General features: G+C 38.0%; 2 protein-coding genes across 2 annotated transcripts; one reads left to right on the top strand and one right to left on the bottom strand.

Annotated features, from left to right (window-relative positions):
• Positions 1-4,736: 4,736 nt before the first annotated feature.
• LOC127130987 (uncharacterized mitochondrial protein AtMg00810-like) lies at positions 4,737-5,246 on the top strand. Its single transcript, XM_051059938.1, has one exon. It carries the CDS (start codon positions 4,737-4,739, stop codon positions 5,244-5,246), a length of 510 nt encoding a protein of 169 aa, XP_050915895.1.
• Positions 5,247-5,390: 144 nt separating this feature from the next.
• Positions 5,391-14,373, bottom strand: LOC127130986 (uncharacterized). The gene is made up of 5 exons (XM_051059936.1): positions 14,152-14,373; positions 12,016-12,903; positions 11,779-11,904; positions 11,262-11,670; positions 5,391-5,500 (listed from the first exon to the last, which is right to left on the bottom strand). The coding sequence occupies exons 1-5, from the start codon at positions 14,371-14,373 to the stop codon at positions 5,391-5,393; spliced, it is 1,755 nt and encodes a 584-aa protein (XP_050915893.1).
• Between the last annotated feature and the right edge of the window lie 10,564 nt (positions 14,374-24,937).

The raw sequence follows: 24,937 nt of genomic DNA, 5'->3' as shown, positions 1-24,937 counted from the left end.
CGGAAGCCGATGTAAGTCCAGCGATTGGCGTTCGGGTTCCAAGTTTGCCTGTGTTTGTGTGTGTCTTGTTTGGCGTGCGTGAGCCGAACTACGGCAGCTCTGATTCTCGTTCCAGACGAGATACGTAGGCATAGGACGCGATGTCCTAGCGAGCCCTCTCCTCCTTTCCCCCACCTGTGTTTCTTGTGTGTGTGGTGTTTTGTTTTAGCAACCTTTTCTTTCTTTTAGAGCGTGGATCCCGTCGAGTACGACGGACGTGAGGGGTGCTAATACCTTCCCCTTGCGTAACCGACTCCCGTACCCTTTCTCTTTGGTCGCGAGACCATGCTTTTCCCAGATTTACTCTGAGCGTTTCCTTTCCCTCTTTTGGGATAAATAACGCATGGTGGCGGCTCTGTTTGTTTTTGTTTTAGCCCGTCGGTTGTTTTTCGCGGATGCGACAAGTAGGGTCATGCTTCTAAAATCATCTCTAATGAGTCATAAACCAGGGATCAAACCAATGCAAAGAGGCAAAGGCTCACACTACAAAGAAGACCCCAAACCAAGTCAAAGAATGGACCAAGAGCAAACCCTAAAATTGGGTCAAAACCCTAGTACAAAGACAAGATTTAAAACCTAACCAAATGACCAATCCAGGACCCATCCTTTTGCACATCACACATTCAAACACTCCCTTCAATGTCCTCAAAAAGACCAACATCAAATCAATGATCAAGTATCTCAACTTGCCTATGCAATGTAATGACCAAAAATATGCACAAAATGAACTTCCAACTTAGAAAATTCATATCAAATCAGAAATGCATGCAATGACTTTGGGATTTTTCGTATAAGTTCATTATGCCATGAATGTTCAATATGCAAAAGATCAAGTCCAAAATGATGCAAATGCTATGTGAACAAAAATGCACCAATTCAATGTCAAAAATGTGACACAAATTGTCACATTTTTCTCTATGTGTCAAAAATGATGATAACATGTGAGAAAAAAATCCAAACCAGTGACCAATAATTCATGTCATGTATGAATGTCATGTATGCAAAAGAGTGGATCAAAAGGTTCAAAATTTAGGATTTCACAATACATTGAATGCACTAGGTCAATTTGGCACAATATTGATTCAAAAATTCCCACATAAAGATCCAGACATCAAAAACTCTTGAATTTAACACCATAAAAAAGTAGACACAAATACAAAACTATGAAAAAAAATTGGGACTCAATTGGACAATTTTTGGATTTTGTATGAATTAAACAAAATGACCAAAATAATTGAAATATAAAATAGAAAAAGGAGGGAAACGAATTATTTGAATTAAATCAGGAAAAAACATGGACCACTGGATCTGGCGTGCATCTGAGATCAGTGACCCACGTTCAAACTAGTGAAACGCACCGTTTCACTAATTGAGTCACCCACCCCAGTCAGCATTCAACGCCTGCGTGTCCTTAGTCAAACGAATCTCGTCCAATCAATCTTCCACGCATTGGACCACATGGCGCACACTCAACAAACCCTAATTATAACACAGACGCCGGAGCTCCACTCCGGTCGTCTTCCCCGGCGAGTTCCCGGTGGCTCCCACGGTGGCGCCACCCTAAAATTTTCCAGAAATTCCTCAGACCAGTGTCATTCCACTCAGATTTCCACGCCGATTCCAAATATCATATTAGATTCTCCTAATTCTTCCTAGGTTTTGCAATTCGAAGAGGAGAAGTTTTCAGATCCAAACTTCCAGTCACAATGAAATCCTCAATGTTCACTCAATCTCAATTCTAATCACATATTCATGACCTACGCAGCAAGATCTTCAATTCTATAACCTAAGAACAGCAAAAGAAGAGAGTGAAAATGGAGTCACCTGAAACTGGAGATCTCTGGAATCACGATCTCACGAGCTCTGCTGCTCCAGATCAACTCCCTTGAACTTCCTTTGAAGCTTTATGCAAAAAGAATTGGCTGAAACCTCTTGAATGTGCCTCAATTTCCAAATCCGATCATCATGATAATGCACTTGAACTGCTTGATTTCTTGAGGAATAACATCAAACGATGGATGATTCTTGATCAGTGAAGTGTGAGGATCAAGAATCTGCAACAATATTTGAGATTTGTGTGAAGAAAAAGCAAATTCGAAGAGAGAAAGTTTGAGAGAGTTTCTTGAATTCTAGATCTGAAATGGCAGTTATGAGGCTTGTGATTAGGGTTTCCCTACTTATACTTCTTGCTAATAACACTGATAATCACTTTATCCATTCACTAAGCATGATTAGTGAGTTGTTATGCAAATTGAAAAAATGAAAATTGAGTTCCCATGGCCATAATGCACGTGCTCAACCCCATGCTAGGGTTTGAATCCACTCAAGAGCAACCAAGGGTCAGGATTTGAAGGTTGTTTTGCTTGCATCTTAAGCCAAGAATGAATGGTGAAGATTTGCTTCATTTTGAACATGTGTGAAACAAGGAACATACACGCCTCTCTCATGCATGGCAAGGGATTATTTTTACTCAAATATGGTCTATGAAGAAGGCTGAAGTGAAGCCTTGCCTTGGTTCTTTGTGAATCTTGATTTGTAGCATGATATCATCCTTAGAACAAATGTGAAATAATGTGACTTTTGACCATGATTCCTTGAGGCTTAGCTTGCACAATTGAGTCAAATGATGTCATTTTGAGATGCCTTGAACATGAGAAGCACTTTGCGAAAAGAATGAACCAATTTGAAGCATTACATCAAAAGTTATGCCATTTTGAATTTCCATGCACGCTTTGTGATCAAATGACCATAACTCCTCAACCATTCATCATATGGACACGAATTAGGACTTTTTGGAAAGGAGAGATAAAGATCTACAACTTTCCTGTTCACCAAAAATCCATTTGAAACTTCTTTGACATTGAAAAGTCAAGTTGAAAGTGGACCAAAACTTACCAAATTTGGAAACTTTGAATTATAGGTCATTTTCCCTTTTTAGTAACTTTTGCCATGACCTTTGAATCTTCAAAATGGGTGTTTAGAATGATGAATAGACCCCATTTGAATATGATTGAGGTGTCTCAACTCATTTCCCCACCTCATAGCCCTCAGTTGACTGCACAGTTGACTATTGGTCCTCAGATGACCTTGAGATGTCTTGATCAACTTGAGCCTCTACCACTTGGTGAAATTGCTTCAAAATGAAATCCTAGCTCATGTAAGCTCCTTATAGTAATCATGTGATACTCATCCCAAGAAAATACCTCATCTCTTTGAGAAACCCTAGTTGGAAGAACTGCATTGATTAGGGTTGACCAGAGGTCACAACCCCAATCCAGAGGAACTTGAGGATGAACTCTGAAACCCTTAATGATGATAGAAACATGATGATGGTGATATATCCTTGCAGATAAGATGATGCTCAAAACCTTTGAAGAATCAAGAAACCCTAATTGGAGCCCATACCCTCAGATGGTTGATGATCAATTCATAGAGACCCTCAGGCTTGAAGCACCTAACTTCCCCATCTTTTGAAAAGACTTTGGAGGATGACCTTCTCATTTTCATATGAGATGCAAAATTCAATGCCTAATGCCCCAAAACATGAAATGCAATGCCCCAAACTAGTCTCAAGAAGAGGAGGGCAAATTTTGAGGTGTTACATTTGGCACCAAGGACTCCTCAACAAAATGGAGTGGTGGAGAAAGAGTAGGTCACTTGTGGAACTTGCAAGAAAAATGCTTAGCGACTCAAATCTTCCAAAGTATTTTTGTGCGGATGCAGTGAGCACGACATGCTATTGCTTTGTCTTGAACAATGACTAAGAAAATATCGAGGATGAAGTTATTTGTGATAGTGATGATGATATTATAGGAAATACTACAAAAAATTCTACCAAAGTCAACAATGGTGATCAAATAAAAGACAAAAAGGAATTCACTCAACAAGAGTCAAATCAAGAAGATCTTCCTCAAGAATGGAGAATGCATAGAGATCATCCTATTGACAAAATCATTGGAGACATAAATCGGGGATAATATACTCGTTTAAATCTTAAAGATGATTGTCTTAACATGGATTTTGTTTCTCAAGTTGAACCTTCTAAAGTCACAGATGCCTTAGATGATGATCAATGGACTCTAGCCATGCAAGAGGAACTTAATCAATTTGAAAGAAATCAAGTATGGGATTTAGTTCCTAGACCAAAAGGTACGCATGTTATTGGTAATAAATGGATTTTTAAAAATAAGGTAGATGAAAATGATATCATTGTAAGGAACAAGGCAAGATTAGTATCCCAAGGCTATAATCAAGAGGAAGATATATATTTTGAGGATACATTTGCTCCTGTTGCTAGACTAGAGGCAATTAGATTATTGTTGGCATATGCTTGTTCTTTGAATTTTCAGTTGTACCAGATGTGCGTTAAAAACGCATTCCTAAATGGATACATACTTGAATCAGTTTATGTAAGTCAACCTCCAGGATTTGAAGACTTCAAAAATCCTAATCATGTGTACAAACTCAAAAAGGCCTTGTTTGGATTGAAGCAAGCACCAAGGGCTTAGTATGATAGGTTAAGTAATTTTGTTTGCGAATATGGTTTCGAAAAATGTAAAGTGGACACTACTTTGTTTATCAAAAGAATTAACCATCATACTATCTTAGTGCAAACTTATGTATATGACATCATTTTTGGATCCACAAATGAATCATTATGTGAAGAATTATCAACAATCATGCAAGGAGAATTTGAAATGTCCATGATGGTTAAGTTGAACTACTTCCTTTGGTTGCAAATCAAACAAGCAAAGAATGGGATATTCATCAATCAATCTAAATATTGCAAAGAACTTCTCAAAAGATTTGGCATGGATACTTGCAAATATACAGTCACTCCAATGGGATCAGGGACATATCTTGATCATGATGAATCTAGGACTCCAATTGATATCACTAAGTATCGAGCTTGTCCGAAGGAATCCCATCTCACTGATGTGAAGAGAATAATGAAGTATCTCAAAAGAGCATCCAATATCGGCTTATGGTACCCCAAAGGTAGTATATGTAGTCCTGTTGGTTTCTCTGATGCAAATTATGCAGGATGCAAGATGGACAGGAAAAACACGAGTGGAACATGTCACATTTTTGGAAATGCTCTAGTTTCTTGGTCATGTAAAAAGCAAGCGAGTGTGGCTCTCAGCAATGCAGAAGAAGAATATATCGCCATCGGTAGTTGCTGTGCACAAATACTTTGGTTGAAGTAACAACTTCTTGACTATGGTGTAAATCTTGGCAGCATCTCTCTCAAATGCGACGACAGAAGTGCAATCAATATTTCAAATAATCCAATCATGCATTCGAGAGCCAAACACATCAACATTATACATCACTTCTTAAGGGATCATGTTCTAAACGGTGACATTGATATTTCTTTCATCGATACTCAAAATCAACTCGCAAATATCTTTACAAAACCGCTTTCTTGAGACGCTTTTTACAAAATTAGAAGAGAGTTTGGCTTTTTAATTGAAGGTGACATATAATTATTCAATATTTATTCGTTATACTCTATAATGAATCAGAGTTTCAATTTTTAAGTCTCTTCCCTTCCTTTTTGGTAATGACAAAGGGGGAGAAGTATTGTTATTATGTTGTATGCTTTTTTCTCTAACAAAGTGCAGCTAGCAAAAACTCTTTTGAACATTGATAAAGGGGAGCATTTTGTGTTAGAGAAACAAGATTGAAGCAAACTTTAAAGGTATTTTTATCATCATCAAAAAAGGGGAGAATATGAAGGCATGCTTCTCAAGTGTTTTGATGACGACAAGATTCTACAAAGCAAGAATGGATTGACAAAAAGAAATGGCTCAAAGACTTCTAAATGACTGTTGATTCAAAATCACGATGCCAAACTCCTCAGAGTAACATCTTCACCAACCAGCTAAACCGGCTCTCAAACGGTAACCACGGCTCGAGACTAGCTTATGCTTGCAATGCTGATGCATGAGTTTTACAGCGTAATGCTCCATAACCATGGAAATGCTATGCAATTAGTTATGCAATATGCTATGCTTCTCTAAATGATGAATGCATAAAAAGTATCCCCCTTAGGGGACGACACGAGCAACTCTGTTGAGGAACTCGATATCGCTCCAATCTCCAGCCCTGTTTGGGATAACACTGATGCCGAGGAAAGAGTAACCCTCACTGGGGATGACCTCCACTGAACTCGATCTGCTTGGGGGGAAGAAAATCTACCAACACACACCCTTGCTGGGGGAACAACAACCTTCAGGCCGGGCTGCTGAGGAAACACCGACCTCGAACCCGCTGGGGAGATACGGAATATTTGACATGGAACACCCGTCGGCTCGTCGAACACTGGTATTCACCATCTAACCACAGTGTCAATTTTCCACTTTTAAGAGCTCCCAGACTCATCTTCCGATTCATCACCTTGTATTCTCGACTTTTCCTTACTTCAAGAAAATCGACCTCCTTAGGTTCGTGCCAACTCTCCAGTCTTCAGACTTTGAAGAGTCTTCTTGATTAACCCTCTAGGATCGTCACAATTCTTTCGCCGTCTCTACACCATTCTTCAATTCCTCGTCCCTGATTGGACCTCAAAGGAATCTTTTGTCAAAAAGAAACGCTTCGCACCACAACCTGCAAGTGAGTGAAAATAACCAACAGCACCTGCAAAAGAGATCGTAAGATAAAACGTGCCCCAGGCGCGCCAAAATTTCAACACCCAGGTCACTCTACCTTCCGAATAAGATTTCAAGTTTCAATCCTCTAAACATGCATTGGAAGAAACCCCTTCATCTCAAAATGCAAAGATTCTTATCAAAATAAACGGATGTTTTTGCAATCAAAGCGGTAATGAAATAAAAAACAAAATTATTTGACTGAATATGCATTTTATTGATTGAAAAAGGTGGCTCGTAACTGAGCAGTACACAGGAAGCAATCCCTGAAAAGAGGTAATTGCGCACAAAAGGAAAATCTATCCTAATGGCAATGTGAACCCGTGATCTCATCAAGTTCCAACCCGGTTACAACCCATATGTCCTCAAGACTCTCCGCGCTTTCTGCCTTCCGAAACAAGACGCTTCCGACTGATCTCCACTTTTAGATTATCCATGTGTCATATCCAAAGTACAAACGACCATGCTAGACGCAGTTGTTCGTTTCACTCTCTCTTTTTCCTGGACCGCCCTTTCGGGTTTTCAGTCCACCGGGATACCCTTTTTTGCCCAAGCCGCCCTTGTGGGGTTTTCGACCTGTCAGGTGTACAGTTTTTTCTTTTTATCCCTAATTTTTGCCCGAACCTTTTTCATTTTCATTTTTTTGTTGGTTCGTCGGGATGCCCATTTTTGCATGGACTATTTTATTCTTTCCGTCCAGCGGGTCTCTTACACGAAGTATTTTTTAACTGCGTCCGCATTCACAGGGGATGGAAAATCCTCACCATCCATGGTTGTTAACAACAAGGCTCCGCCAGAGAATACCTTCTTGACCACGAATGGACCTTCATAATTGGGTGTCCACTTGCCCCGACGATCGTTCTGAGGAGGAAGGATCCTTTTCAACACCATATCTCCCACATGGTACACACGAGGTCACACCCTTCGGTCAAAAGCACGCTTCATTCGCTGCTGGTACAACTGCCCATGACAAATGGCCGCCAACCTCTTTTCCTCAATCAGGCTTAACTCTTCATACCGAGTCCTTACCCATTCAGCCTCTTCCAATTTCACATCCATCAGGACTCTCAATGACGGAATCTGGACCTCAACTGGTAGCACAACTTCCATCCCATACACAAGCGAGAAAGGCGTTGCCCCAGTAGATGTACGCACTGAGGTTCGATACCCATGCAATGCAAATGGCAACATCTCAGTCCAATCCTTATAGGTCACGACCATCTTTTGCACAATCTTCTTAATATTCTTATTAGCCGCCTCGACCGCCCCATTCATCTTTGGACGATAAGGAGAAGAATTGTGATGCTCGATCTTGAACTCCCGACATAGTTCTACCATCATCCTGTTGTTGAGGTTAGAACCATTATCAGTGATGATTCTTTCAGGAACCCCATATCTGCAAATGATGTCTTTTTTCAGGAACCTGGCCACGACCTGTTTCGTCACGTTTGCATAAGACGCCGCTTCCACCCACTTGGTGAAGTAATCAATCGCCACTAATATGAACCGGTGCCCATTCGAAGCCGTAGGCTCGATCTTTCTGATCATATCAATGCCCCACATAGCAAACGGCCACGGAGACGACATCAAACTCAACGGATTCAGAGGCACGTGCACCTTGTCAGCATAAATCTGGCATTTATGACATTTCCGCACGAAGTTGAAACACTAAGCCTCCATTGTCATCCAGTAATATCCAGCCCTTAGCAACCTTTTCACCATCGCATTCCCGCTGGCGTGAGTGCCAAACGATCCCTCGTGCACCTCTTTCATCAATTGGCTTGCTTCTTTGTCATCGACACATCTGAGCAAAACCCAATCAAAATTCCTCTTGTACAAAACCCCATCTTTATTCAGATAGAACGCCATGGCCAACCTCCTCAGAGTCTTTCGGTCCTTCTTAGACACTCCCTCGGGATACTCTTGGGTCTCCAGATAACGCTTGATGTCATAATACCACGGCTTTTCATCATCAGGCACTGCTTCGACAACAAACACATAAGCCGGTCTATCCAGCCGTCCCACCTCAACACTAGGAACTTGATTCCACCACTGCACTTTAATCAAAGCGGCCAGAGTAGCCAAGGCATCTGGTAAAGGATTTTCTTCCCTCGGCACATGGTGTAATTCCACCTTGGTGAAGAACGTCAACAATCTCCTCGTATAATCCCGGTATGGAATTAAGTGGGATTGATGCGTATGCCATTTCCCGTTAACCTGGTTCACAACCAAAGCTGAATCTCCATAAATAACAAGGTTCTTGATTCGCAAATCAATCGCCTCTTCGACACCCAAGATACAAGCTTCGTATTCAACCACATTGTTGGTGCATTCAAATGTTAGTCGGGCAGCAAAAGGAATGTGGGATCCCTTCGGCGTAACCAAAACAATACCAACTCCGCTACCATTCACGTTAACGGCCCCACCAAACATCAGAATCCATTCGGACTCAGGGTCAGGCCCCTCCTCCGAGATAGGTTCCTCACAATCTTTCGATTTGAGAAACATGATGTCCTCATCGGGGAACTCAAATTTCATCGGTTGATAATCCTCAATGGGTTGCTGGGCGAGGTAATCAGACAATACACTCCCCTTTATTGCTTTTTGAGAAGTGTACTGGATATCGTATTAAGTCAAAATCATTTGCCATCTCGCAACCCGTCCGGTCAATGCTGGCTTCTCAAATATATACTTGATCGGATCCATCTTGGAAATCAACAAAGTGGTATGAACCAGCATATACTGTCTCAGTCGGCGAGCAACCCATGCCAAAGCACAACAAGTTTTCTCGAGCAGTGAATATCTTGTTTCACAGTCGGTAAACTTTTTGCTAAGGTAGTAAATTGCATGCTCTTTTCGACCAGACTCGTCATGCTGCCCCAGTACACACCCCATAGACCCCTAAAGGACTGTCAAGTACAGGATTAACGGTCGCCCCTCCACAGGAGGCATCAGAATCGGAGGCTCCTGCAAATATTCTTTTATTTTCTCAAATGCCGCTTGGCAATCATCATTCCACCTGACCGTTTGATCTTTTCTCAACAACTTGAATATGGGTTCACACGTGGCTGTTAGATGAGATATGAACCGTGAAATGTAGTTCAATCTACCTAAGAAACCACAAACCTCTTTTTCTGTTCTCGTTTCAGGCATTTCTTGTATCGCTTTTGCTTTAGCAGGATCAACCTCGATTCCTCTTTCACTTACAATAAACCCCAGCAACTTGCCGGACCGCACTCCAAAAGTGCACTTATTCGGATTCAACCTCAATTTGAATTGTCTCAACCGGTCAAACAACTTGGACAAGTCTATCAAATGCCCCTCTTCTGTTTGTGACTTCGCTATCATGTCATCAACATAGCATTCGATCTCATGATGAATCATATCATGAAACAATGTCACCATAGCTCTTTGGTACGTGACACCGGCGTTCTTGAGACTGAATGACATCACCTTATAACAAAAAGTGCCCCTATGGTGTGATGAACGTTGTTTTCTCCATATCATCTGGCGACATTTTAATTTGATTATAGCCAGAAAAGCCATCCATGAAGGAAAACACCGAGAATTGAGTTGTATTATCTACCAACACATCGATGTGAGGTAATGGGAAATCATCTTTCGGGCTAGCTCTGTTCAAATCCCGGTAGTCCACACACATCCTCACCTTTCCATACTTCTTCGATACTGGCACAATGTTCGCGACCCAAGGCGGATAATTAGTGACAGCTAGGAAACCAACATCCAACTGCTTTTGTGCCTCCTCTTTGATTTTCATGGCCATCTCGGGTCGAGTTCTGCGTAACTTCTGCTTTACTGGAGGACAATCTTCTCTCAATGGCAACTTGTGTACAACAATATTGGTATCCAACCCTGTCATATCTTGATAAGACCAGGCGAAGATATCAACATACTCTTTCAACAGTGCTACCATTCTGCTCTTGACATTCATCTCCAAAGCGGCCCCAATTTTTACTTCCTTTCTGACCTCCTCGGTGCCCAGATTAACAATCTCAACTTGCTCCTCGTGCGGTTGAATCACCTTCTCCTCTTGTTTCAACAACCTGGCTAACTCTTCTGGCAGTTCACAATCTTCTTCGCCTTCTTCTTCGGCATGATAGATCGGGTTGTCGAAGTCATATAGGGCGTAACAGAATTGTCATCAATGAGATCCGAAGAATAATCGCATCTGCATGAATGTTGATTCATGCATTGCTTTAGGGTCGGAACGAGACAAATTAAAAGGAAGGAAGATGAAAATAAACATTGCCATTTTTATTATTTTATTTTTTTTAACTGCAAAAATAAATGAAAAACAGAGAACACTGTTTTTAATGCGAAAAAACATCCGTTTATTAATGATGCAAATACTACAAAATGAAACACATGAGGTGGCCCTTACAATGGACCATTACGTTTCGGGCAAAACGTATGGCTTTCATGCAAACAGAATTAACAAACAGAAATATTACTCTTCACGTAGAGTGACAGTGATGATCTTTTCGGCTTTCCAGTTCTGGATCTCCATTCCTGGTACGCACGGTTTTATCCATGAGTCGAGCTCGCAGTTACTGTCAGTCTCTTCACCCACAACACAGATACGGCCTGGATCTAGCATTCCAGCATGGGTGAATATGAACGGTTGGCAACGACCTTTATTCTGTCCAGACGAGCCTTGGCCTGACTGATAACCAATCCCAAACTTATCCTCCTTCACCGCAACATCTATCACTCTTCCCCAACCTGGGGCCTCTCCATTTTTCACCACCTCCACAGCCTGTTTATAAGAAGCAATGGACGAATTCCTCTCTCTTTCGGCGAAAACGGCATTCTCCACCTTGACAGTTTCAAACGCATGACTTCGTGTTTCGAATATTTCACCGTCCATTTCCACATACTTAAATGATGACAACTGGCTGACAAAAATATCCTCCTCACCGCAAATTGTCACGACTTGCCCATCCAAGATATACTTTAACTTCTGATGTAGAGTAGATATTACTGCCCCAGCAGCATGTATCCACGGACGGCCCAACAAACAGCTGTACGCCGGCTGAATGTCCATGACACAAAACACAGATTTGAACACCTCAGGACCAATCTTTACGGGGAGCTTAACTTCCCCGAACACAGCCCTCTTAGAGCCATCAAACGCTCTAACCACCAGATCAGTAGGCCTCAAAATCAATCCCTCGTAGTCCAATTTAGCCAAGGCCTTCTTAGGCAACACATTGAGTGACGAGCCCGTATCAACCAAAACATGCGAAAGCACAACTCCTTTACACTCCATCAAAATGTGTAGTGCCTTATTGTGATTGCGCCCGACCATAGTAAGATCGAGATCAGTGAAACCCAACCCATGGCTGGCATTAACACTTGATACCACTATCTCTAATTGATTGACTGTAATCTCCTGCGGGACGTAGGCCCTCCTCAAGATCTTCAACAAAGCATCTCTATGACCTTCTGAACTCAACAGCAAAGATAAGATCGAAATTTTGGACGGAGTCTGCTGCAAATGATCAACAAGTTTGTACTCAAACTTCTTAATAATTCTCAAAAACTCCTCGGCTTCAGCGTCAAACTCACTTTCTGGCTCAACAGGCGCCTGTGCCGCTCTAAGAGTATCCTCATTCACCACCTGCTTTCCTTTTGCCCTGGCTAAAGCCTCGGCCTTATCTCTCTGTTCTTTTTCTACATCTCCACCTCTCAATATATTAGGTGCAAACAACCTCCCGCTGCGAGTGAAACCACTAAGCCCGACATTGTCCACCTTTGAAACGGTGGTATCAACTGCAGCATGATCTTCTTTCTTTTTCCCATTGCAATACACATCACCACCATAGTACCAGGGCACAACACCATCACTTTTATACGGAATAGGTCCAGGTACCGTGATGGTAATTTGAGCCACATCTGCCGGCCCTGACAAGTGGACAGGATCGAAATAAATGGTTATCGTTGAAATATCCTCATTCTCCAAAGCATCTTTCTCGAATCGGAGACTCCCCTCATCCATCATTTTCTGAACCGTCTCCCTCAACATTACACACCCATTTGCAGTTATAGTACAAGCAGCACAATAATTATCACAACCAGGAAAAACTCCATTCTTTAACAAATGTCTCTTGACCACAGACATTGGGGTCCTCAACAGATCCACATCCGTCACCCCGATTTTACTTTTATCCTCAGAAATTACACTCACCATCATCTGACCATGCGTCAGCATGGGATTAGCATTAACATTCGGCGTTGGTGCAAAATTGATGGCTTTGGAATCCACCAAGTCTTGAACAACATGCTTAAAGGCTTTACAACCCTCAGTATTGTGCCCGGAAGCACCAGAATGGAACTCACACTTGACGTTCTCATCATAACTTGCAGGCCTTTGATCTGGTCTTAACGGAGCTAACGTCCTCAATTGTACCAACCCGAGATCCTTCAACTTCTTCAACAGAAGGGCATACGTCATGGTTGGCCTATCAAACTGGCGATCTGCCATCCTTCCCCTAACTTGGTACCCAGCCCTTTGTGTTCTCTGCTGAGGTGGCTGTTGTTGTTGTTGTTGTGCGGGTTGATTACCAGCAGGAATTGTTACTGCAACAGTATGCTGGTAGTAATGATCCCTACCGTGTCCTCTTTGGGCATACACAGCACTCGAGTCACCCTCTTTCTTGCGCTGACCATTTCCGAAGGGCTTCTTCACTCCAGACGACGGAGCATTTCCTTGTATTTTTCCCATTTTCAACCAGCTTTCAATCCTCTCACCAGCCACTACTATATCCGCAAAACCAGTAACTGGACATCCCACCATCCTCTCAACAAAAGTCCCCTGAAGAGTACCCATGAACAAGTCTGACATCTCCCGATCCACTAATGGGGGTTGAACCCTGGCAGCCAACTCTCTCCACCTTTGTGCATACTCTTTAAACCCCTCGTTCGGCTTTTGAGACATACCCTGTAACTGGGTACGGCTTGGTGCCATGTCAGCGTTAAATTGGTATTGTTTGAAGAAAGCATCCCCCAAATCCTGCCAGCTCTTTATATCTGACGATCTCAGCTTGGTGTACCACTCGAGAGACCTGCCAGATAAGCTATCCTGGAAAAAGTACATCCAGAGCTTCTGATCCATGGTGTAGGCAGATATCTTTCAAACAAAGGCCTGAATATGAGTTTCCGGGCAAGAACTTCCATTGTACTTATCAAACGTGGGCACCTTGAACTTCTGTGGGATCACAATCCCCTCAACCAGCCCCATATTTGTCATGTTAATAGTCCCATGAGTGGTATGGCTTTCTAGAGCCCTAATCTTTTCTGCTAGTACCTGAATCTCTTTGTTCGGCGGTTGAACACCATACTGACCGAACTGCTCATTCAGCATAGAGAACTGATCCTCTTCTTTATCCTCCACAGCCCCAAAGAAAGGAGAAAACTGAGTTTCCTTTAGAGTGTTGCCAACATGACCTGGGCCACTGTCTGCAGCAAAACCCAGACCATCACCATTGTTGATGACTACACCATCATTAGTTGCCTTCTTTCTGGGATCGCCACCACCCCTAGAACCACCAGGACCATTGTCGGAGTTACCCTCTTGACTATTGCCATTATTGGCAATCGAAGCCAGCTCAAGCTTTTCCACTTTCTCGGCGAGTGCTTTCTGCCCCAGGGCGAACCCTTGCATGGCGTTGATCAGCTCACTCATCTTCTCTTTCAGCTCGAGAATGTCAGCGTTGGATGGATCCATCAGTCTGGGTTTGTTGCGTCTGGTAAAGTATCTGTGCGGACGAGCTACGTGTAGAGGGATGACTCTGCGTGCACGAGCAATGATTCCTGAAACAATCAAACACGTTAGAAACCGACACCTACAAAATAGAGGACAAGTTATTATGATTCGTGCATGAATGCAATGTCTATCCGTTATGAGTAACATTCTGTCCTTCGATCCTGGCTTCATTGAGACGGATAATAATTCGACAACAACATTCTGACATCAATCATCTGGCTTTGCCGTACGGAACAGAAAGTTGTGCTTTAGCAAAGATATCACCCGACCATGTGTGTGTTAAGTAAGTGTAACACGGAAAAGCAAATAAAGCTTTGAGATCAATCACTGAATGATAATAACCACTGTATAGCAAAAGTGCGCAACACGTGCGAGAATCATATATCATATCTAATACAAATCAACTTCATAATCCTCCAGAATCGGAAAGAAATACGAGCAAGTGAATTCCGTCAACATGCCTGACGGTAACCCAACATATGATAACAACTGCAATAAAAATCTAATCTGAAGAAGGTCCCACAGAAGGCTCTGCATCATCAACCATCCCGGTAAACTTCATAGTGAACCTGAGCTCAGTGTTCTCCTGCTGAAGTCTTCTCACCTCTTTCTGATGAATCTTCATCTGATAGAAATAATGGTCCCTCTCAGCAAGATAGTGATCTCTCTCGGCCATGATCTTCGCTTTCTCTTCTTCCTTAACCCTCAGCTTCGCTTCCCACTCTGTGGTAAGGGCTTTGGCTCTAGCTTCCCTCTGAGTCTTCACAAGGACTTGTCTCTTCTTTTCATCTTCAATGACCTTCAAAGCTCTAGCCAACTGCTCTTTGGTACGGTCGTGCTCATTCGTAGATGACTCTAAAGCTTGGCTGATCTTATAGTAATAGGCGGTGTCTTTCTCAAAATGCTTCACCTCCAGAGCATGTCTCTTAGCCTGGTCTTCTGCTTTCCCCTTGACTTCCTGATTAGCCAGTTGAATTCCAGCAACACTCATTTCTAACTCAGTCTTCTCTGCTTGCAGTTGATCTCTTGCCCTCCTCATCTCAAGAAATTCTTCCATACTGACAGAAGAGCGTGGCTCCTCGATCAACGGATACCAAAGATCACCCACAGGAAATGGCAGACGAGTGAGCTCAACCCTCTTTCTGAGCCAATCATCAAATGGAGGAAAAGACCTGTTATTAGCTCTACCAAAAGGAATTTTGCCCTTCCTTTGAATGTTGCGCCATGCATCAGACACTTGCCCCAACAATGACTGATTACCCTCAACCGGGAAGTAGAAAGACTCCTGAATCTCACGCTCGAGGGGAGGAACCTCCATAGAAAATCCCATTTGTCTCTTAAGAAGTGTCGGGTTATAATTAATACACCCTTGAACTCCTATAAGGGGAACATTGGGAAAACTCCCGCAGCTGTAAATAAAATCGCGTCCAGCCACATCAATGTGAGTCCAAGCTATGTCCTTGGCTCGCAAACCCATCAACTTGGTTGCCCAATTTACAACATGGTCAAGAAAGACAAAGGCACCCTTGGAAGGCAAATATACCATGAACCACTTATATAACAATTGAGCACAACATCTAACCAATCCTCCACGCCGCTTCTCGTTCCGATTATGGACCGAATAATAAACATCCCCAATCAAGGTAGGAATGAGATTCTTCTGTGCAAACACCCGGATGGCATTAATATCCACAAAATTCTTCTGATTAGGGAACATAATAATTCCATAAATGCTTACGGCAAGCAAAGCACAAACAGTCTTCCAATTACCCAAAACAACATGTTCCTTGGCTTTGGCCTCCAAGAAACTCAGATGAAAACCGGGCACCTTTCATTTCTCCTTCAAACCTTTCTTAGTCACTTCCGGGCTCAAATAAAGAGCACGAGAAATCTCAACAATATCAGGTTCTTCCTTAGTAACATAAAAAGGAATCTGGTTTCTGACCCGAATGCCCAGAATACCGGCATAATCCTCTATCAAAGGTCCCAATAAATAGTCTGGGAAGACAAAACATCTCAAACCCGGATCATAAAACTGGAGAAGAGTATGGATGACACTCCTATCCCCATCTGTGAGCCTGAAAACCATCTTCGTAATACTGTCATAAGCCTCACGAAACATCCCCACATGGTCAGGCGTAATCAATGCTATCATACCCTTCAGCATGCTAATCTCTGGATCAAAGAAACTGTAGACAACATCATCTTTTAAGTCGGTCCTCATACCTGGAACAAGGATGTCTCTCAACCAGAATCTCAATCAAGAATGTACCCTGCATATGGATAAACATGAGTTAGATGCGGGTAAATGCAAAATGGGAATGATGCAGATGCATGAATGCAATTCATAGTGCCATCCTCCAAGACATCTGAACACCAACTGTACTGGATTCCGGTCTCAGAACTGATCACAACCATCCAAGGGACTAAGTAACCACAAATCCAACTCGGGGGATCCGAAATAAACGGAACCGGAGGATACATCACCATCATCACAGGAAAGTCACTGAACGGATAGCAACAAGATCATCTGAACAAGTAACCCCAAATCTAACCCGGGGGATCCAAAATAAACGGAACCCGCTAATAAATACCACAGACAGAAGTGGTAAGTATAAAGAAACAATCTAGAAGTTGAAACACGATGACACTGGATCGAAGAAATATGAATATCCTTTTAAGTTGTATGGGTACCATAAGGAGAATAATACATGAACGTTTAACGTGATGTATATATAACCATGCTTTGTGTGACAAGTTAGTCATTCAACCAATTGTATGTCGTATAAATTTTGAAGATAAGAAACTTGTTTATGACATGGCATTGAACATGATTCATCCCAAAAACATACTATCCACTTAAAAAAACAAAAGTGGCTAAAATACTAATCAAGTATACAATGTTCGCACCCGAAACAACAAGATGATAAAAGGTCTAAGATCTAAAATGCAATAATTGTTGAAGCTGTTGAATGATGGTCATTATGTATCTAGGTAGTGAGTTTGTGAGGATGAAAATACTATTCAAGATATATTTTTAACTCATCCTGATTTCATCAAGTTGTTCAAAACATTTATATTGTGTTGATAATTGATTCAATATATAAGACCAACAAGTATATGTTTCCACTTTTGGAAATTATTGGTGTTACTTATACAAATATGACTTTTTTAGTAGGGTTTACATTTTTGGAAAGTGGGAAAAAGGATAATGTTATATGGCCTTTAGAAGTATGTCAGACTAAGTTGAAATACCAAGAAAACATGAGAAATGTGACTATCATCGATCATGATACTACAATGATCAATTCAGTTGTAAATGTATTTCCTACATCATATGCTTTATTGTGTAGGCATCATATAATAAAAAAACATGAGAGGTAGACTTAAGCCCGCGGTAGGGACCAAACAAATCATAATGGATGTTTGGAATTTTATAATAAATTCTTATAGTGAGAAGTTATATGGTGAATCTTTCATACATTTCATAAGGGTGTGTGTGACATATTCAAATTTCTTAAAATATGTCGAAAGAACAATTTTAGACTAGGTGAAGGGGAAAAGTCTTACACATTTGTCCTCATTCACCTTATCAAAGAGTTGAAGACTTATAAGGAATCATACCCAAAGCTATACGGAAAAATAGAACAATAGGATGAAATTCATGAATCTCTTATTCCTTGTGTTAACAGTGCAACACCCAAGAAAAATGGATGTATTTCTCTGAAATGGATTATCTTTAGTAAGTGCATATAACAGGGTGTGTATCAATCTAACAAGATATAATTTCTCATAAATAAAAAATTCACTTCGAAGTTTTCCACCTCAAAATCCAATAGGATGCATTATGTGTATTGGGTGAATTTCAAATTCACACCATTTTGTTCATTTTTTTTTAAAACCAAGATGTCATATACCATAAACATCCCTCATGTGGACATCTCATTCCATAAAAGAAGATGAAGCTTGGCCGGTTAATTTTTTAGATGTGATGGAAGAGTTTACCAAGTGGAGCAATGAAAGACAACCCAATCATGAAAATTCATAGGCGGAACCACCCATAGATATAGATTTAGGTGGTGATATATCTTTTTATACATTTTGGTTTTATCTTACAATACATATATGCGGTGACACAATTTTTATATGTAATCTTATTTTATTATTTTCATGGATGTAACTCGGATATATATTGATGTGTTTTATAATGTACATCTAACATTACTTATATAACTATTGCACTTAACATTTTGGATATCGTAAAACTAGTTATGTTGTTTGTTAAAATACATTTTGTAAGTTAGCTTATGTACGGGTGAATCTGGGTTACAAACTCCAGAGAAACCACATACGTGTTACTTCTATAGAGATGAATTTTTCAGTTGGGGATTTGTATTTTTGGAATGTGGAAAAGAGGATAATGTTACGTGGGCTTTGGAAGTATGTCAGATTATGTTGAAAGACCAATACAATATGTCAAAGGTGATTATCATCCATCGTGATACCACATTGATGAATTCAGTTGCAGAGTTATTTTCTACATCATATGATTTATTGTGTAGGTATCATATAACAAAAAATGTGAGAGCTAGACTTAAGCCCGTAGTAGGAACAAAACAAATCATAATGAATGTTTGGAATGGTATAATAAATTCTTCTTGTGAGGAGTTATATGTTGAATCTGTCATACATTTCATAAGGGTGTGTGTGGCATATCCAATTTTTTTAAATATATCAAAAGCAAAATTTTAGGCTAGGTGAATGAGAGAAGAATGATACATTTGTCCCCTAACGTCTTATCAAAGAATTGAAGGCCTATAAGGAATCATACACACAACTATACAGGAAAATAAAACAATATGATGTAATTCATGAATCTCTTATTTCTTATGTTAGCGTTGCAAGATCGGAGAAAAATGTAAGTTTTTCCCCTTAAATAGGGTATCTTTAATAGGTGTATATAACAAGGTGTGTATCAATTTGACAAGATATGATTTCTCGAAAACATTTTTCCACTTCGAAGTTGTCCACCTCAAAATCCAATAGGGTGCATTATGTGAATTGAGCGGGTTTCAAAATCACAACATTTTGTTCAGGTTTTTTTGAAACCAAAGTGTCATATACCACAAACATTTCCAAATGGACATCTCATTCCATAAAATAATAATATGAAACTTGGTTGAATAATTTGTTTGGATATGATGTAAGAGTTTACCAAGTTGAGCAATATCGAAAGACAATCAAATCACGGAATTTCAAAGTCAGAACCACCCATAGATATAGGTTTAGGTGTTGACACATCTTTTGATGCATTTTAGTTTTATCTTACGATACATATAGGCGGTGACATAATCTTTGTATGTAATCCTAGTTTTTTATTCTCACCTATGTAATTCAGATACATTTTGATGTGTTTTATAATATATATCTAATATTACTTGTATAAATATTGGACTTAACATTTTGTTTGTCATAAAACTAGCTATATTATTTGTTAAAACATGTTAGTTGGGTTTGTATTTTTGGAAAGTGGAAAAGAGAGTAATGTTATGTGGACTTCAGAAGTGTACCAGATTATTTTTAAAGACCAAAAAAATATGCCAAAGGTGATTATCATCGATCGTGATACCAAACTGATGAATTCAATTCCAAAGGTATTTCCCACATCATATGCTTTATTCTGTAGGTATCATATAATCAAAAATATGATAGGTAGACTTAAGCCACCGGTAAGGACCAAAAAAATTATAATGGATGTTTTAAATGGTATAACAAATTATTCTAGTGGGGAGTTATATGTTGAATCAATCATAAGGGTGTGTGTGACATATCCATATTTCTTGAAATATGTTGAAAACATAATTTTAGACTAGATGAAGGGGAGGAGAATAATACATTTCTCCGCCAACATCTTATCAAAGAGTTGAAGGTCTATAAGAAATCATACATAAAGTTATACGAGAAAATAGAACAATATGATGAAATTCATGAATATCTTATTCCTTGTGTTAGCGGTGCAACATTGGATAAAAACAAATGTTTTCCCCCCTATAATGAGTCATCTTATAGTAAGTGCATATAACAAGGTGTGTATCGATCTGAAAAAATATGGTTTTTGAAAAACATTTTTCCACTTCGAAGTTTTCCATCTCAAAATCCAATAGGATGCATTATGTGTATTTGGTGGATTTCAAAATCGCAACATTTTGTTCATGTTTTTTTTAAAACCAAGATGTCATATACCACATACATCCCTCAAGTGAACATCTCATTCCATTAAAGAAGATGAAACTTGCCGAATAATTTTTTGGATATGATGGAAGAGTTTGCCAAGTTGAGCAAAATTGAAAGACAGTCGAATAAGAAAAATTCAAAGGCGGAACCACCCATAGATATGGATTTAGGTGGTGACAAATATTTTGATGCATTTTATTTTTATCTTACAATACATTTAGGCGATGACATAATTTTTGTATGTAATCTTATTTTGTTATTTTCACCGTTGTAATTAGGATACATTTTTATATGTTTTATAATGTATATATAATATTACTTGCATAAATATTGGATTGAAATTTTTTATGTCGTAAAACTAGTCTATTGTTTGTTAAAACATGTTTTGTAAGTTGGCCTCTCTAAAGGTGAATCTGAGTTTCAAACTCTAGAGAAACCACATATGTGTTCTGAAAACAGAGTGAATTCAGATTCAATAGACGAGCCCATTTTATGTGTTACTTTGCGATAAGATTATTTTGTATGGTTCGTATTAATCTAAAACTTCTATAAATATGTCTCATTTGTTTACTTCAACAACGTGAAACCTCCATTTGAATTTAGGGTCACTATCCATAGGATACCCCTATTGTAGATATGAAATCCAAATTGGAGAATTTCTTGCACTATTCAAACAATCGAAGAGTGGTTAAGATCGAGTATCGTTCATTCTCAATTGATAACAAAGGAAAGATGAAGTTCAGTAAGATTCAGCTGATGACGGATGCAGATATAAGTGTTATGTGGAGTACATTTTATCGTTAAGCAGCTAAGGTCCAATCAAGGTGGATACAACAACTACAAGATTGACCAACGATATTATGAAGATGTTGAAATGCCTTAAACCATCTTTTTTTAGTCTTGTAGTCTAATGGCTAAAATTTCACTTTTTAAAAGTGAATAAGTGGCATGTCGCAAACCTCTGCAATCTAATATCCTACTAACTGAGTTGGTTTTACGAAAACAATACTCCTAATTATTCTAATTCTCTATAATTTCTATTATAATTTCTATACTTTGTCAACTGAATTAGATTTTAAAGACACTAAATTGAATATTTATTTCTGAATGTTTGACTATAAAATAAGTGGAAATAATGAGTTTTAAGAAACACATAAAAGGGATAAAACAAACTATTAAAAATATGCAAAGGGTGTTGAGGAGTTCCGTAAAAAAAGTGGTAGAATAGATTAAGGGTAATATTAACTTGTGCTCTTGGGTAGGGGTGTGCATGGTTCAAAACGCAAATCAAATTGAACCAAATATATGGATCAGTTTGGTTTTTAAAATCACTTTGATAAAACCGGTTTATATTTTTAAAATCGATTTATGTTTGGATCGGTTTGGTTAATAACCGGTTTGTACTAAAAAAATTAGTTTTTGTTTGGATCAATTTTAAAACCAAATTTTCCTCAAATTTAATTTCCATTCCAACAACTTCTTAACTCTATCCAATCGCTCTTGAAATCAATCACTATTTTTAAATTTCAATATGAATAATCAAAATTAAGTAATTACCTATAAGATAGAAAAAAATCAATTTTAAAAAAAGAGTTTTAAATCGGTATTTTTCAAATCAGTTTTTTATTTAAAAAAAACAGTTTTATAAAAAAAAACAATTTTATAAAAAAAACAATTTTAAAAAATTATAAAAATAAATCAGGTTTAAGAAAAATAATTTTATAGCAAAAATACTTTTAATTTCTTTAACCTGCCTTTTTATTTCAACTAGTTTTAAACTTAGTTTATGTTAAAAATAGTTATTTAAAAAAACTGCTTTAAATTTAACTCTTATAATCTCCACAAACAATATCATAATCTCCACAAATAATATTTTGATTAAAAACAGAAATAATTTCATTGAATTTTTTACTAGACTAATTAACAACAATAAAATTAAGAAATAATATCTTGATTACAACTATTTCGATAACCCCATGATTGTGATTTGGAGAATTAAGATACAAAAGAGGATTAGAGTTTGGAATTTGAAGAATGATGAAGAGAAAAAAAGATGAAAAAGTTTGGATTTTTGAGAATTAGGGATTCTGATATTTGTGTTTTGGATTGATTTGGAATGATTATTGAAAAATGGTAACCGTTTACTTGAACCGGTTTATAATCATGGTTACCGTTTTTTTTTAATTTGATAAATGGACCACCAATTTCAAAATATAATTTTGGATTGGATTTTAAAGTTTAGATTAATTTGGATAGGAATTTGGTTCATGGTTATTGGTTATTTTGCACACCCCTACTCTTGGGGCATATGTTAAAAAACCCACAAATGAAAAATTAGTATCGAAAGAAACAATAAAATTATTAATTATAAATTTGTATTAAATTTAACACTCAATTTTCAAGAATTTTTTTACTATACTTATCTCTTATCTAGAATTTTTTATTATAAACATACTTGCTAGAATTTTTTTTTGAAAAATAATGGCTAACAAAATTATAGGCGCACTACAAAGTCAAAATTAATATATATATATATATATATATATATATATATATATATATATATATATATATATATATATATATATATATATATATATATAAGAGAATTTTTTATTATGAAAAAACTTGCTAAATTTAAAATAAAAATAAAAATAATGGCTAACAAAATTATAGGAGCACTACAAAGTCAAAATTAATAAATGTATGTAATTTTCCTTAAATAAAATATAGAGTAGAATGAAATTAATTAATTCCCCTAAAATAAAATCAATTAATATATCTATAATTTTAGGGAATATGAATTATTGAAAAGTCAAATTTCTAACTCTTTATTAAGACTCAAAACGTCATAGAATTTTACCCTAATTTATGAATTAGTGTTCTTTCTAATTCTCAAATCTCAATCTAATTATAATCTCTTCATCTCTCTTGAAAACATAAGTGTCGACAGTCAATTCAACAAGAAAATTGGAAAAGTATAAGTGCCTACGATAAGTGTCAAACAATCAATGAATCAAAAAATTATATATATATATATATATATATATATATATATATATATATATATATATATATATATATATATATATATATATATATAGTTATTACTTATTACTTATTAGTAAAAAAAACTAAAAAAACTTTTATAAGATGCTAATTTTCACTTTTCAGGATCAAGTTTGATTTGGTGTTCAAAAACTTTTGAATTTTTTTTATCAAAATTTAAATTGAAAGTTAAAAATCAACATCAAGTACTATTGTTTCATCTCTTTGATTGCTTGAAATGTTTCCTAGAAAACAATTGTCTGGTCATCTAGAACGAAAAAGAAAGAATCTAATTAAAATTGATAATAAATCTCAAAAGGGTGTTATTCATAATTTTTTTGGAAAACACCCTACAATTTCTATTTCAAATGATGTAAATCTAGGTAATTTGAACCTTGAAGATGCGGGTTTAGAGAATGAACAACTAAATAGGATTGTTGAAGAACAAAATATTTTGGTTGAAAACAATGAAAATGAAGCTGAAAGTTTTGTTGATGAAAATTATAATAATGAAAATGAACATATCTCTGTTTTTGTTTATGAACAACCTAACGAGTCTATTCTATTGGACATTAAGCGATGACTTAAGCGATGAATTACTAAGAAATGGTCCTAAAAGAGATGTGTCAATTGTGAATGGTCCTAAAGATACTTCTGGTAGGCATTTCTCATCATTATGTTATATTCGTTATTCTTCTAATGGAGCAAAGCAAGATAAAAATTAGATTGTTTATTCAAAAGAATTGAATATAATTTTTTATTTTTGCTGTAAGTTATTTAGTATAAGTTGTAGAGTGAATCGCTTAGCAAATGAAGGTTTTAATAAAGAACATGAATCAAACGGTGCACACATGTCTTTCTATTACTAGATATCTAGCTGAGAAAAATTTAGCATTTAGTAGCTATGATTATTTCGTTTGAATTGTTAACTGCTATTAGTGAAATCAAGGGATCCATGTGTTTTTTGTTTTCCTTTGTTGAACTTTACTCTATAGGCTTTACCAAACACACAAGGATCACATAACTCCAGCTTTTCGATCTTGTCATCACCTAGCAAATTTTGTTTCCCCAATTCGACCATACCCATTTCACCGACATGGCCTAGTCTCATGTGCCATAACTCAGTCTTCAACACAGGTTTCGTGGATGCAATATCAGCCAAACCACTTACAACCTCAAC

Source organism: Lathyrus oleraceus, chromosome 3 (assembly GCF_024323335.1).
Source record: "Lathyrus oleraceus cultivar Zhongwan6 chromosome 3, CAAS_Psat_ZW6_1.0, whole genome shotgun sequence".
In the NCBI taxonomy this organism is placed as follows: domain Eukaryota; kingdom Viridiplantae; phylum Streptophyta; class Magnoliopsida; order Fabales; family Fabaceae; genus Lathyrus; species Lathyrus oleraceus.
The sequence above is the reverse complement of the archived record's forward strand: the minus strand, read 5'-3'. Positions and strand labels throughout refer to the sequence as shown.